Consider the following 13,011-nt stretch of genomic DNA (forward strand, 5'->3'; position numbering starts at 1 on the left):
CTCTAAAAGAGCTGAGGAGTTATTTTTCTTTTAAAACTCTTTTGATTATACAGGTTTATTGCACCATCTTTTCACCTAAGGCAAAAGTAACTCTGGCACTCAGGAAACTTAGCACCACAGGTACCCGGGCTTTTTGAGAGGAGTTTATAGTTTCGGTGGACACTGCCAAGTAGGCTGATCATAGCCTTATGGTAATTGTTGGCTCCTCCCCAACAGGCTGCTTTCCTATGTCAGTCTACTAAACACAAATCTCCATCACTTAGTTTCAAGTATGAGGTAATCCACTTCCTCAGAAAAGGATGGAGCTATCTTTCACTAAAATTCTAGTTTTTATTCAGTATAAAATTTTGCTTCCTGCGTTTCTTCACGGAATTCAGTGAAAATCTGCAAGTCTTATCTCATTAAAGAACTGGGATAGTATTTATTTAAAAAAAAAAATCCTTCACATGTTTTTGATCTGTTACTTCTTTGGAATAATAGTTCTCCAAGTTAACACAAAGAATTTAATACGGTTATATCAAAGATGGTGAGTGTTATGAAAAGGCTGTAAAACTATCTACTAGTCTTCTAATACAGGATATGTAAGGGTAGACATGCCACTTGCATATCCTTAATTTGCAGCTCTTGAAAACAAACTCTTCCATCACTGTAGAAGGAACTTCAATTCTCCATGTTTTCCCTGACACAAATTTATCACATTCAGCTGATTCAAATCAGACCGGATTCTGATCACTTTAAGTAAATGGTTTCCAAGGTTCTTGACCAATAGACCACTGCCTGCCTCCAACATGTCTTGCAGACCACCAATGCAGACATATTGAAGAAACCAACTTTTTGATTTTTACTGCTTCAGCTCTTTCTGTGGACTAACTGCAAATCACTTTTGCTGGCTCTGCAGACCTCCAGGGGTCCGTGCAAGTCAGGGATCTGGAATTCTTTCAGGTCCACTAATATGGCTGAAGTTTGCTATGCACTCTACGCGTTGCACAAGTTGGTATTACAGCAGTGAAAATGCTTTATCCTACCTTGCTATTCTTACTCAGAGGAGGATAGCTTAGTTTTAAATTCTCAGATATCAGAGATAAGAGACCACAAGACATGATGCTGATGGACCATTTCCAGTGGCATGCAGGATATTATGCAAGCATACCTAAGCCATGAAAATGACTAGAGCAAGGCATTACTTCTTCATAAGAAAATAATAAACTTTAGCTGAAGTTTTTCTCAAAATAATTATTCTGGACATTATTTACTTATTGTAATGAAAATAAACTTCTTTCCCAACTTGGATATTAGCATTTTTTATCCTTTATTTATACTAAAAAAAAAAAAAGGAAAAATCATCCTTGGATAATATTGCTCATGTAAAATTTCATTCTGATGGATGCATAATTTTTGCAAAGTTAAATGGGAGATGGAAGATAGCATTATTGACCAGACTCTGTCTAAGTGGCTTTGAGAATAACATAGCTGTGTTGTTCTTTATGAATGGATCATAATGCACAATGCAGTTATTTTTCATTATTATTATTTTATATAATATAGCAAAATCATCATGCTTCTCTGTTCATAAATAAACACAACCCTGCCCAGTCTTCACTGACTTCAAGCTCAAATCTTCTGGCTGTCAGAAAAACAAGGTAACAGAAAAGAATGTTATTTTCTATTTCACAGAATAAATTTAAAAATGTCAGTATAATTGTCTGTGAAGTAGCATACAGCATCACAGGACCATATTAATCTCTGACTTCTACCAAAGCCTTCCTCAGAGTGTAGGAGTCACTTGTGAGCAGAGCTGAGCAAAGAACTGATTTTTCAGTGACTGATTGTCAAACTGAAAAAAATCTGTTCAGACTGCTCTGAAATGAAAGTGAAAGGCAATGCTGGCATGTACTTTTTTCTGCATCCAAATTAAAAACAGGAAAAATGTTTGTGCTCATATGGAATGTTTTATTTTAGACATTTACAATAAAAGTGAAAGGCGGGAGGGACACAAGCACTTTGTACTGAGGACTTAAGATATTTATCCAGCAGGTGGAAGATCTAGGGTTGGATCCCATCTTTGTCTCAGAGTTTTTGAAACCACGTTCCCCTCTTCAGGAAAATCATATAATTGTTCTTTGAGACTTCTGCTCTTAAATTACTCCAACTCTCTTGATGATTCTCTCCAATTAGCTTGGCCTTTTTGCCTTACCGTGCAGCAGTGGCTGCAATACTGACTTAGCAAAATAGTTACTCAGCAGAACAACTATTTAATTGCTGAGTATGAATATTAACAGCTGAATAATTGTAGCTAAATAAGTAAACACTCTCTTCTGAATCCCAGTGGTTCCTCCAAAAACACATCAGCAAGGAACATGGACCAATTTAGCTTTATGTCTAGTTGACTTGTTTTAATTTGTATACTTCTAGCAGTCCCTGGTCATTAAGGTTTTTACTTTAAAGTTCCCAAAGTTCTAAACAGAAAACTAATTACTCTTAATAACAGCAGCTGCAGTAGTTAAAATAGCTGTTGTTTTTGTAGAAGTCAGAATTTGAAATCCACATCAAGGTCAAGCCACTGGGGCTTACTGAAGTACTTTTTATCATATTCTCTGGAGCAATTAAATGAGCATAAAAATGAGGAGAAAAAACCTTCTAAAGGAACAGAAACACAACCTACTGCTTGTGCTTTCCACTTAAGCTCTGCCTTTAGACATCCCAGACTCCCCCTTTTCAAGGTATGATTAGCTTAGTTACAATTTCATCATGGATATTTTATATCTTTGAATTTTAAAGATATGAGCTAGATGTACTTTAGCTAATAAATAATAATGGTATCATATATGTTAATTTACATCAGTTGTCTCTCTAGAACACCTCATTTTTATATAACTGCTTCTCGATAAGGCAAATCTTAGCGGCTTTCCTCATCCTAGCAGCTGAAACAAGTAAGATTATTTAGCTGATTTTTATCCTGCTACTGCTGCTCTGGTTAGTTTTATACCATACAGCATAATTCTTCTGACATAATAAACTAGCTTCCAAGATGGAATAACGCATCAAGGATATTAACTCAAGGAATGCAAGGTGCTTTTGCCACTGTGGACTGCTTAAATTCCACGAAGAAATGTGAACTGATAGGGTGTTTTCAACTGAAGAGAGCAACACAGCAAATAGCAATGCAACGTTGTCCTTTTGATGTAAAAGGTAGCAATCTGTTACTGTGATCAGAGTTATTTAAAGGCTGCTTTCAAATTAGCTTTGCAGTCACAAATGTGTAAATATTTAATTTTTTTCTAAGCAAACATGAACTAATTCCCTGAGTAAAAACAGAACCATGTCTGATCTGAATGTACTTCTGTATAAATGTGATGGTTTCCTTCACAGGAAAAACATATCAAAAGTAATGTATCCGATGGAACTCCAGTCTTTGACAGATGTAGATAAATAAAAGTTGAAATATACTGCTATTGTTTGCCACTGGAAATATAATTCAGAATTTAGGCCAAGCTGTGTTATAAATTTAGCACAGCTCTAGCTACAATACCCAAACTTGAGAAATCATTCAAATCAGGTACAAAACTTCTTTAGCGTCTTCCCTGTTTTGCAAAGCTAACTAACTTTCAGCTATTGAACTTGAACTATGAATGGTGAAATGAAGGAATTAGGGCCAGCGATGTACGTCGCATTGTCACACTGGTATAAATAGCAGAAAACTGTACACTACATTCGGGGGCCACTGTGAGAACCTTCCACCACAATGCAGTCTGGAAGAAAATCAAAGTGCATAGGCCCAATCTATTACTGGTTTGATACAAAAATGAAACGAAGTCAACATGGCTTTCTTGTCATTTTTCCTATTTCTTTTACTCATCATTCAGTACTTGGATTCTATCTTCTTCAGCCAATACTGGTTTTCCTAAGTTCAGTAGAGATTTTGCATGAGCAAAACAAACAATATTTGACCCCAGACATCAAATTAAATAAACAGCATAGTTTATCCGCTCGCAGACGAATCACCTTCTACTTCCAATGAGGATCTGCATCCAAAGCTCGGAAGAATTCTACTGTCCAGTTAAGTAAATTATCTCAATATAGTTTAGCTGCTGCGCACGTGGCGGTTTCATTTTCTGGTGGAAGGACTGTGCCTTCAGTGAACATCCTTTCACATTGCCGACCTGCACAAGCTGTTTTCTCCTTCCATTCTGCTACTTTTCCAAGGAACAAAAGGACATTCAACTCTCTGTATCCAGCAGGGGACACGAATGCTGTCCTATGTAAGGGCTGCAGTGCAGGGAGGGAGAGAAGTTTTGTGTATCCCCCTTTCTCCCTCACCCTAGCTTTGTGCTTCAACCAGTTGCAAAGTGACCCTGAGCAGTTACATGTGTGGACTTAAAGATTACAAGACAGAAAGTGGACGGTCCCTTTTTTTCCCTCCTTCTATATATGGAACTCCCATTGGTTTTGGTGGGTGCTCCCTCTATAGACTGACAAGCAACAGGCCAAAGGAGACGGAAAGGCTTTTTACCTGCCAACCCCAGAGTTCAGGATGTGTTGTTTCTCCTGCAGCGGTTGATGGCAGCCTAACACCTTAGCAGCACTGGAGCTGCTTTCCTACGCTGTAACAGGGGAAGCAGGACCAAGGGCCTGAACTAAGGTCTTGGCAGGTAAGTCAAGGAGCAACCAGTATCAAACAGCTTTGTTTGAACGTGTATGTCTTTGTAATGTTTAAGTCTGAATATGTGCTCTGCCTTGCTTGGGAGCTTAAACTGTCAATTTTCAAAAGTGTATCTGAGATCACCTACTAACTCTGCCAAACGCAAGAAAAAATGTCACTAAAATTCATAAATGGAGAGGGGCTAGAAGAAAAGGTTATTTCTGCTAACAATGCCTCAAAACTGGGTTTTTTTTCAGAGCTAAGTAGAAGGTACTCAGCTTTATGTTATCGACGTGTTTTTGTATATCTCCTCTTTGGATGGTTGAGAGTATCAGTATGTGATGACTACTTAATATACAAAATATAAGCTTTGTTGGGATTGGGGGAGAGGAGGGGGTTTTGCTTGTTTGCTTCTTTTCTCCCCATTGGACATGTAGGGAACATCTGATGAAGGGAAATCTCCATTTCCTTAAGGTGTTCTGCTGCTTAAGCTTAATTATTGTAACCAGGTTTCCTATACAAATCCTTATGTCATAGTGTCAAAGTGTGCTGTTTTTCAGTAGTTATCAGGAACTGTGTTTCTGTAAATGTTTTTTCTGGTAATATCGTGTTCTAGAGCATTCATAGAGAGACCCACAGAGAAAAAACAGCTACCAGTAAAGGAAACCCAATTAAAAAGGCATTTACAGAAAAATAACCGATGCTAGTTACCAGCTGAAAAGAGAAGCAAAAAATAGATCCTTGCGTAAAGGAAGTCTTTCTTTTCTTGCTTCTGGTAATATGAAGGCAATGGAAGACTTTCTATTGAAAAGCCAATGAGTTTTATTTATTGGAATGAAAAACCAAATTTGGGTTAAAGGAGGAAATGACACGGAGCTGCAACATGCTAAGTTTTTATCTAAGCCATATACTGCTATCTTATCTAGGATATAAAAAACAGAGTATTCATAAAAGAATGAACAAACATCCAGAACTGGCCAGACACCAAACCTCCTCAATGTCTAATTCAGATATTCTTATCCTACCTACCCTTATTTGTTACTAATATTATTTTCAATTTACTAAGGGAAATCACTCCAAAAGTGACATCGAACTTTGTGTCAGTCTGTTAGTGGATAAGCTATGAACTTGTAAAAAAAATTATACATACTAACAGCATCTGCTAATTAATATTCACTTAAATTAAGGGAAAAAAAATTTATCAAAATTTTCTCTCCAACCCGTAGGTCTAGATTTTAGAGGCAATAGTGAAAAATGACACCTTACATCGGTTTATAACTTTTAAAAGCTTACATTACTGTAGTCATTGTTTTAAATTAACTTTCTCTAGACAAAATAAAGTGTTGTACTACATTGCAGCCTCACTGTTAGGAATGAAGATAGAGGAGACAGTGCAGGAAGGCCAACACACACGACCAAAATGGAGAGTATCCAAGTCATAGAAGAATGGTAAGTTTCTCAAATCATCTTCCAGTAAATATGTTTTTAATTATAATTAATGTCAAGATTTATTCTGGAATGGCCTTTTAAGGACTCTTCCTTCTAAAATTTCTATACAAAAGGAAGAAAATCTGGCCCGGTAACAGAATGCCAATGGAGACATTCATGAGCCAGGTTTACTTACAGCTGCTTGTTTATGCGGAAGGAATAGGAGGGACGGATGGAAGATGTATGAGTGGTTCCGTAAATCTATGGATCTCTGTACGAAATTTCCGCTAACTCTGAAGTCATTTTCTTCTGTTTACCCAGCCAAGAAGAAAAATTGACCTGGGCAAATGTGTACTTCACAGTCGTATTTTTAGCATGGCCACTTTTTTGTAAAATAGCCTGGACCATGACTTTGGCTAAAGTAACACAGGAAGCGCATACCTTGAAAGACCAACTTACACATACTTAAATTCTGGGCTTCTATTTCTGTCTAACTGTATCCTGTCTAACCTACGATTCTTCTGTAATGCAATGGAGAGACTAATACCTCCATAGTGTGACTCAGAGCACTGAAGTTAGCCCATGGAGAAATCTTTTTCCATTCACTGTTAGTGGAACTTACAGGCGTTAACATCCATCACTTAAGGTTAGCCTTTCTAATGTCCTCTTTAAGTATCTACCTCTTCTTCTATATACCTGGGAACAAGCAATATTTAGACACTACTCCAGAGAGGTATTTAGGCTAGCTTTGGTGTTTGCTGTATCCAAGACTTTGAATGAGGGAGGAGTGGTTCTCCTTCTATTTCCTAACATCAAGATGAGTTATTTAGACAGAAACGACTCTCAGTTTATCAAATCTGAGGTTCTGCCCCTGATTCTCTCCTGAAAATCATTAGCTGTGTAACATAGAACTATTTTTCACAAATCTCCTCAGGAAACTAGTATTTAGGGAATACAAGCAGGAAATTAATTTTTAATGAAATGATATATCTTACAGTTGTAAAAGATCTTAATAGATGAAACTCTCTCCAAATGGCTTCATTCTATATCTTTTTTATCTACATTTTACTGTATTAAAAAGAATTTCCCAGTAGACAACCAGGGATCACAGTTTGCTTGTCAGCTCCATCCACTTCCAGCAGGTTCTTTTCAATCTCCTCAGAGAGAGACCTGTTCACCTTCAAATCTGTATGCTTGTACTGTTTGATTCAGATTGTAATTATTTTGCTCAGGATAGTTTAAATATTAAACACTTCCTCATTTATTAGATTTTCGGTCTACCAAAGCATTGTCACAAATAGCTGCTTGTCATTCAGTCTGCCTTGCATGCAAAGTAGAAGATGATAAATGATCTTGAAGAGAAATCACACGGCCAAATGTCAATTATTGTGCAAAATGATTACACAGAGTTTTTTGACTAAAGCTAGTAAAGCTGTTGTGTCGGAGCCTGTCAGGAAGGAGAGGATGAGCACCCATTATTAAGTTTGAAACCACGTTTAATTGTTGTGAAATAAGCTGGAGTATCACCTTCTTATGCTATTCATTTGTACATTAATGGATTGTTGAAGCAAGGCAGTCTTTTGATCATTTATCTGGTGCATCCACTGTTACAAGCCAGGAGTAGCTTCCTTCAGAAAATGGGAATAGGGATTTTTTCCCAATTTCTTGTCTTTCCAGTTTTGCCAGCAGCATCCATCGCATCTTGGGCCAACAGATCATCGTTCAGGTCAACAGCACCAAACAGAGAGAAGCTTAGCAACCCCTAGGTACAAGCACAGTGAATATGCTAATTTAAAAGCTCTCTGAATTAGTATTTTGTTTGGCCTCATTAGTATGCTCTTGGCTGCCAAGAGCCTTTTCGTTTTTCTTGTCCGTGCTGAATTAAATCATGTGGCAGCCAGTGATTGGCCAAACACCATTAGAAGCAAGTAATGACATCAGGTGTCATCTAAACCCATCATAAAAAAGAATCTACTGTCAGCTTCCTAAAATCTCATCTCCTTTAACTGCAGAAGCTGCAATTAAATTCTCTTGTTGGGTTTCTCATCGAGTCCGGTGACTAACAATACTAGTAGAAAATTTGTAGAAAGCCAAGTGTGTGTCTCGTAGTATTAAACACATTTAGTTGACTACTGGGATAAAAAATGCATGAGCGAAGAGTGAACAAAATTCTCCTGTCACTGCTGAAGCCCCGTTGCTTCCCATTTTCACTCGGGACTAAAGTGCAATTGAAAGAATTTTTGGCCAAATGTATGAAAACATTGTTACAAAAATAGAAGCATATTTGTAATGATACTTTGCTTTCGCAGCCAAAACCCTACTGCAGATGAAATTTTGTCTTGGGCTCAGAATTTTGACAAGATGATGAAAACACCAGCTGGGAGGAACCTTTTTAGAGAGTTTCTTCGAACAGAGTACAGTGAAGAGAACCTGCTCTTCTGGCTCGCATGTGAAGATCTAAAGAAAGAACAGAACAAGAAAGTTATTGAAGAAAAAGCAAGACTTATATATGAAGATTACATTTCTATACTTTCACCAAAAGAGGTAAAGCTGAAAATATTACAATTGCACTTTCTGGTATTCTAGAGCAGAAATGTCATTACCTGGATTGCCCGATGGGGGATATAAAGTCTGATGTGTCAGATGAGAGCAATTCTTCATATGGAAGGTTAAACCAGAAAAGAAAGGGACAGAAAAAGTGTTGAAACAGGTACTGAGCCACTTAGCTTCCCTGGCCCCAACTCCTCAAAGCGCTATGTAAGAGAGATAAAAGAGAAACTCCAGGATCGGAAGGGATGGAAAAGGGCATACTTATTTAGTAGTGGAACGTACCTGCCAAAGACAGGCAGTAAGTGAGGGAAATGGACTTTCAGAGAAATGGCACCAAAATTTTCAACATCATATGAAATATCATACGAATGACATTTCACAGGAAACAAACCTTCGAACACGCTCACAGTTTATGGGTTGTACAATGTAAAATAATTTGAATCAAAATCATTATAGATTGATTTGCTGCAACTGCTGCCTGGGAGCAAAGCAGAATTTGCACTGGTTATTCCTATGAAAGATTAACTAGTTCAGGAATTGAAATCAGATCTTTTCTCTTATGAAAGGTATGATAACCTCTAGGAAATGAGGTAAAATTTTCTTCAGTCCTTAAACTGAAATAGAGAAGTTCTGGAATGACCTTCACTCGGAGTGAATAAAAAAAAAAAGTATTACCTATCAAATCATATTCTGGAATAGATAGAAGAAGCTTTCTTAGGCCACGTCAAGTACTTTAGGATCCTTTTCCTTGTCTCTGTGCATTGCATCATACCTTCTACTTAATGGTGTTATACTACTGGTATTTATGTTCACTGTGGATCTGGCCTTCTACATTTTAACTCTCCATTGCTTTTTGTACTAATTTGCAAATTCATTTACATGAACGAAGCCAGAGGCAATTTATAACTCCATTATCTTCTTTAGTGCCATAGTGTATACTGTTTTGGAGATAACTGCCAGTACAGCAAGCTAATAATGTGCATTTCCTACAGTATATATGTATCTTTAGTACACATATATGTCCTAAATGCTCAGTCACCTCTCTAACCCAGCATGAACCAGCAACTAAAATTATAACACACACAAAAGTTTGGCTTAGTGTTTAACAAAATTACTCACAAATTTATTGCACTGGATGTGTGTGGGTGTCATTAATTCAGTGGCTCCGGCGCTCAGTGGAGATCTCATGAGGCAAACGAGAACTGTTTGCAAGTCTTTACATGAGCACATGAGCTGAAAGTTCTTGTTCATCCCAGCACCCCATTCCATATGTTATCTTTTGGCATAAGAGCTGAAACATTTAGCTTCAATTGCTCGGTGAAGTTACTGAGGCAGAAAGCCTTAGTATATCAACCAAATACCTCAAATACTTCTGTTTACCAACCAGATATCTTTAATGATTGCAACTCACTTTGCCAGCTTGCTTTACTGAGTCACTGAAAAACTACAGTGTGAATTAGTAAATCTCTAATTAATTACTTTTGAGTCTGTAACTCCAATTGACTTTCACTATATTCAATGGCAAAAAAGATCCTTACAAATTTGTCATTACATTTGATAACAAAGGGCAAATTAGCTAGCTGCATAGATTGGTTTTGCTAAGATATGTACCTCTGTGTGTGTGTACATGTGTGTGTGTGGGTGGGGGGGAATTGATTAAATCTCAATGTGTCATTTTTATCCTACAGATATGCAATGGTCTAGGGTTGAAATCTATTCAAATAAATTCCTAAAGCACATGGCTGCACCACTGCTTCTCAAAACTACCAGAATACTATACCTCTGCATGCTGTTGTGTCTAAAAGCAGTTAGGCATTGGCAGAGTGCATGAGTTCATTACTGCTGTGCAGTCCAGTGGGCTAGTTCAGTTATGCCAGTTATACAACTCATTCAATCTGAAAAAGGACTGCGTTGAAAAATAGCCCAGAAAAAAATGCCACTTTCAGATGGATCGATTCGTTAATTCAGCTAGCTGTAGGCCTGCACAGACAGCTGTGGGAGGGAGGGGGGCTGCGTGGGTAGGAGCACGTGTCTGGGGAAAGGAGCGGAGGCTGCTCACACCACTGGAGCGGCACCACTGCCGGTGCGGCACCGAGGCCACCATGGACGTGCCTCATCTCCTGTGGTGCAGCACGCAGCCCTTCCAATCAGCATTTAGATGAAGAGCGTGCATTAAACAGACATATTGGGCATTCTGCAGAGTGAACAGAGTGACAGGTAAAATTTGCTAGCATAAACAGACAGCCTGTATTTGTAGTTAGCTGGCATCGTAACTGTGTCTTGTGGCTGATAACTAAGGAGCAGTGTGACTGTCTGAGGAGAAAGAGCTTGCCCGTTATGACAGTAACATACACAAATATGCCACAAAACTAAAAATGCTAGATTCTGTATTTGGTACTGAAGATATTATGAAAATGTATGTGGAGTCCTCAATACTATACCGTACGACTATATTTCAAAGACTTTGTTTCACCACATATACAAATAGATGAGCTCACACATCCATGCACGTTCTGAATTTTCAATATTTAACCATTTTTACTAGAGTCCTTCACATATCAAGGTATCTTGGTATGTGGAGTTTTCCAGAACCGAACACAGTCCTTCAGACAAGATGACTACCCATTAATATAGCTGCAGATTTATGGGGCCAGATTGTAATCTGTGCTAAATGACCATAGCATAACTGGTCTGTGCCAGCCATTTTGCTTGGTAGTTCCGATTTCGGTATTTTAGCCTCTTTATCCTAGCTGTGTAACTTCTTGCTGGCTCCAGTGGGCTTTCTCTGTTATACTGCCTTTTTGCGTAATCTAGGAGGTATTAATTTTATTATTTTTGGAGCATTTTGTGCATAAGCTGTACACTGAAGCTTCCAAACGATATCCTAAAATAACTTCAGCGTTCATCCCCAGTGTAATATGCCCTTTTCTGCCTAGGTGCAAGAATTAACTACAGATGGAAAATAAAAGCAGAAGCTAAAACGGAAACTTGTAAACTTGCTACCAACTTCAATATGAACATATAATATCCTGAAAGAATCAGATGCTAAAATGGATGCTAGATGCTAAAAGGTTTTACAAGGAAGAACAAATCTGAGATACTTATTATTAATGTTAACACAAAAGCAACAAACTTTGGGTAATTTGTGAGTAATAAGTGCAGTGTCTGAAAAAAATGAAAAAAAAAATCTGTAGGACAACAAAATGAGAATGCAGAATAGAAAGCATCAAAAAGTTAGCCGCAAATGATCAGAAAAAAACATTTCACCTTGTTGAGTGAGATTCATTCAAAATGCGCCTGGGAGAAATATTTAAATAGTATGTATGTAAAAAGTAAACCATTTTATGTTATATTTTGGGAAATCCAGGTTACTTCAGAGCTCTACTTAGTTGCACTGTATTTATTCTGTTATATAGCACATTTCATCTTAGAGAGCTTAAGACGAACAGAGTGACCAAGCCAAAACCAAACTAGAGGTGACAGGCTCAGCCTGTAATTTTGTGTATGCTGTTTGGAGTAGTGGCTCTGAAAGAAGCACAGAACATAACCTGAATAAAGAAAGTGAAAAACTCTTCACGCTCTGTGAAACCCCATGAGATAAATGTATGTATACAGCTTTTCCAATATTACTGCTTAACATTAGTCTGTTCTCATCTTCTTCAGGTTAGTCTTGATTCCCGAGTGAGAGAAGTGATCAACAGAAACTTGTTGGATCCCAGTCCTCATATGTATGAAGACGCTCAGCTCCAGATATACACCCTCATGCACAGAGACTCTTTTCCAAGGTTTTTGAACTCTCAGATTTATAAGTCTCTTGTTGAAAATATTACAGGCTCCACTTCTGAAACTTAGTTTTAATTTTCAAATAAAATAACCTGGGTTTTTTTGGGTGGGCGGGGTGGAAGAAAAGTAGTTTAATAACATCTGGAGCTGAGTTCCTGGAGAACTACAGTTTAGCACTACTCAGGCTACTGTGAAGAAAACAAATACATATTATGGTCTCTGTCTACATTTTTACCAAGGTCCTCCTTGCTTGAGATGGCAGGGGAGAGGAACAATGGATTTGCCAAAATACATTTGTTTCACACTCCTTTCACCTAACTGCAGTCAAGATTGCAATGATGTATTTGTAGTTTTATGAACAGTCTCCTTGTGTATTCTCACACTGCATGTGCAAGGTAAAACTGCTTCACTTACCACATAGTTGTTGCAATATTTAATCCAATAACATAAGTTATATCTGTATTTAAGAACTTTTTTTGTGCAATACAGTCTTATGGTACATACAATTGCAGCAAACCAGAAAGAGGCTTGCATTTTTTAACATCACTAACTGAAAAAGCCAATTTTTAAGGTGTAGCATTATTCAACATGCTCTACTGAGTACAATACAC

General features: G+C 37.7%; 1 protein-coding gene across 3 annotated transcripts in view; it reads left to right on the plus strand.

The window, feature by feature from the left end:
- The window catches only part of RGS17 (regulator of G protein signaling 17), a 71,122-nt gene extending 58,462 nt beyond the window's left edge, over nucleotides 1–12,660 (plus strand). For 2 of the 3 annotated variants that reach the window (XM_068938675.1, XM_068938677.1), the window contains exons 3-5: nucleotides 5,999–6,088; nucleotides 8,377–8,611; nucleotides 12,281–12,660. In XM_068938675.1, the coding sequence (XP_068794776.1) occupies nucleotides 5,999–6,088; nucleotides 8,377–8,611; nucleotides 12,281–12,469 (514 nt within the window). In that variant the 3' untranslated portion in view covers nucleotides 12,470–12,660. The remainder of the gene's footprint in view (nucleotides 1–5,998; nucleotides 6,089–8,376; nucleotides 8,612–12,280) is intronic. The other variant, XM_068938676.1, reaches the window with a different exon arrangement.
- Nucleotides 12,661–13,011: the final 351 nt, after the last annotated feature.

The sequence above is a fragment of the Struthio camelus genome, chromosome 3, assembly GCF_040807025.1.
Source record: "Struthio camelus isolate bStrCam1 chromosome 3, bStrCam1.hap1, whole genome shotgun sequence".
NCBI lineage: Eukaryota > Metazoa > Chordata > Aves > Struthioniformes > Struthionidae > Struthio > Struthio camelus.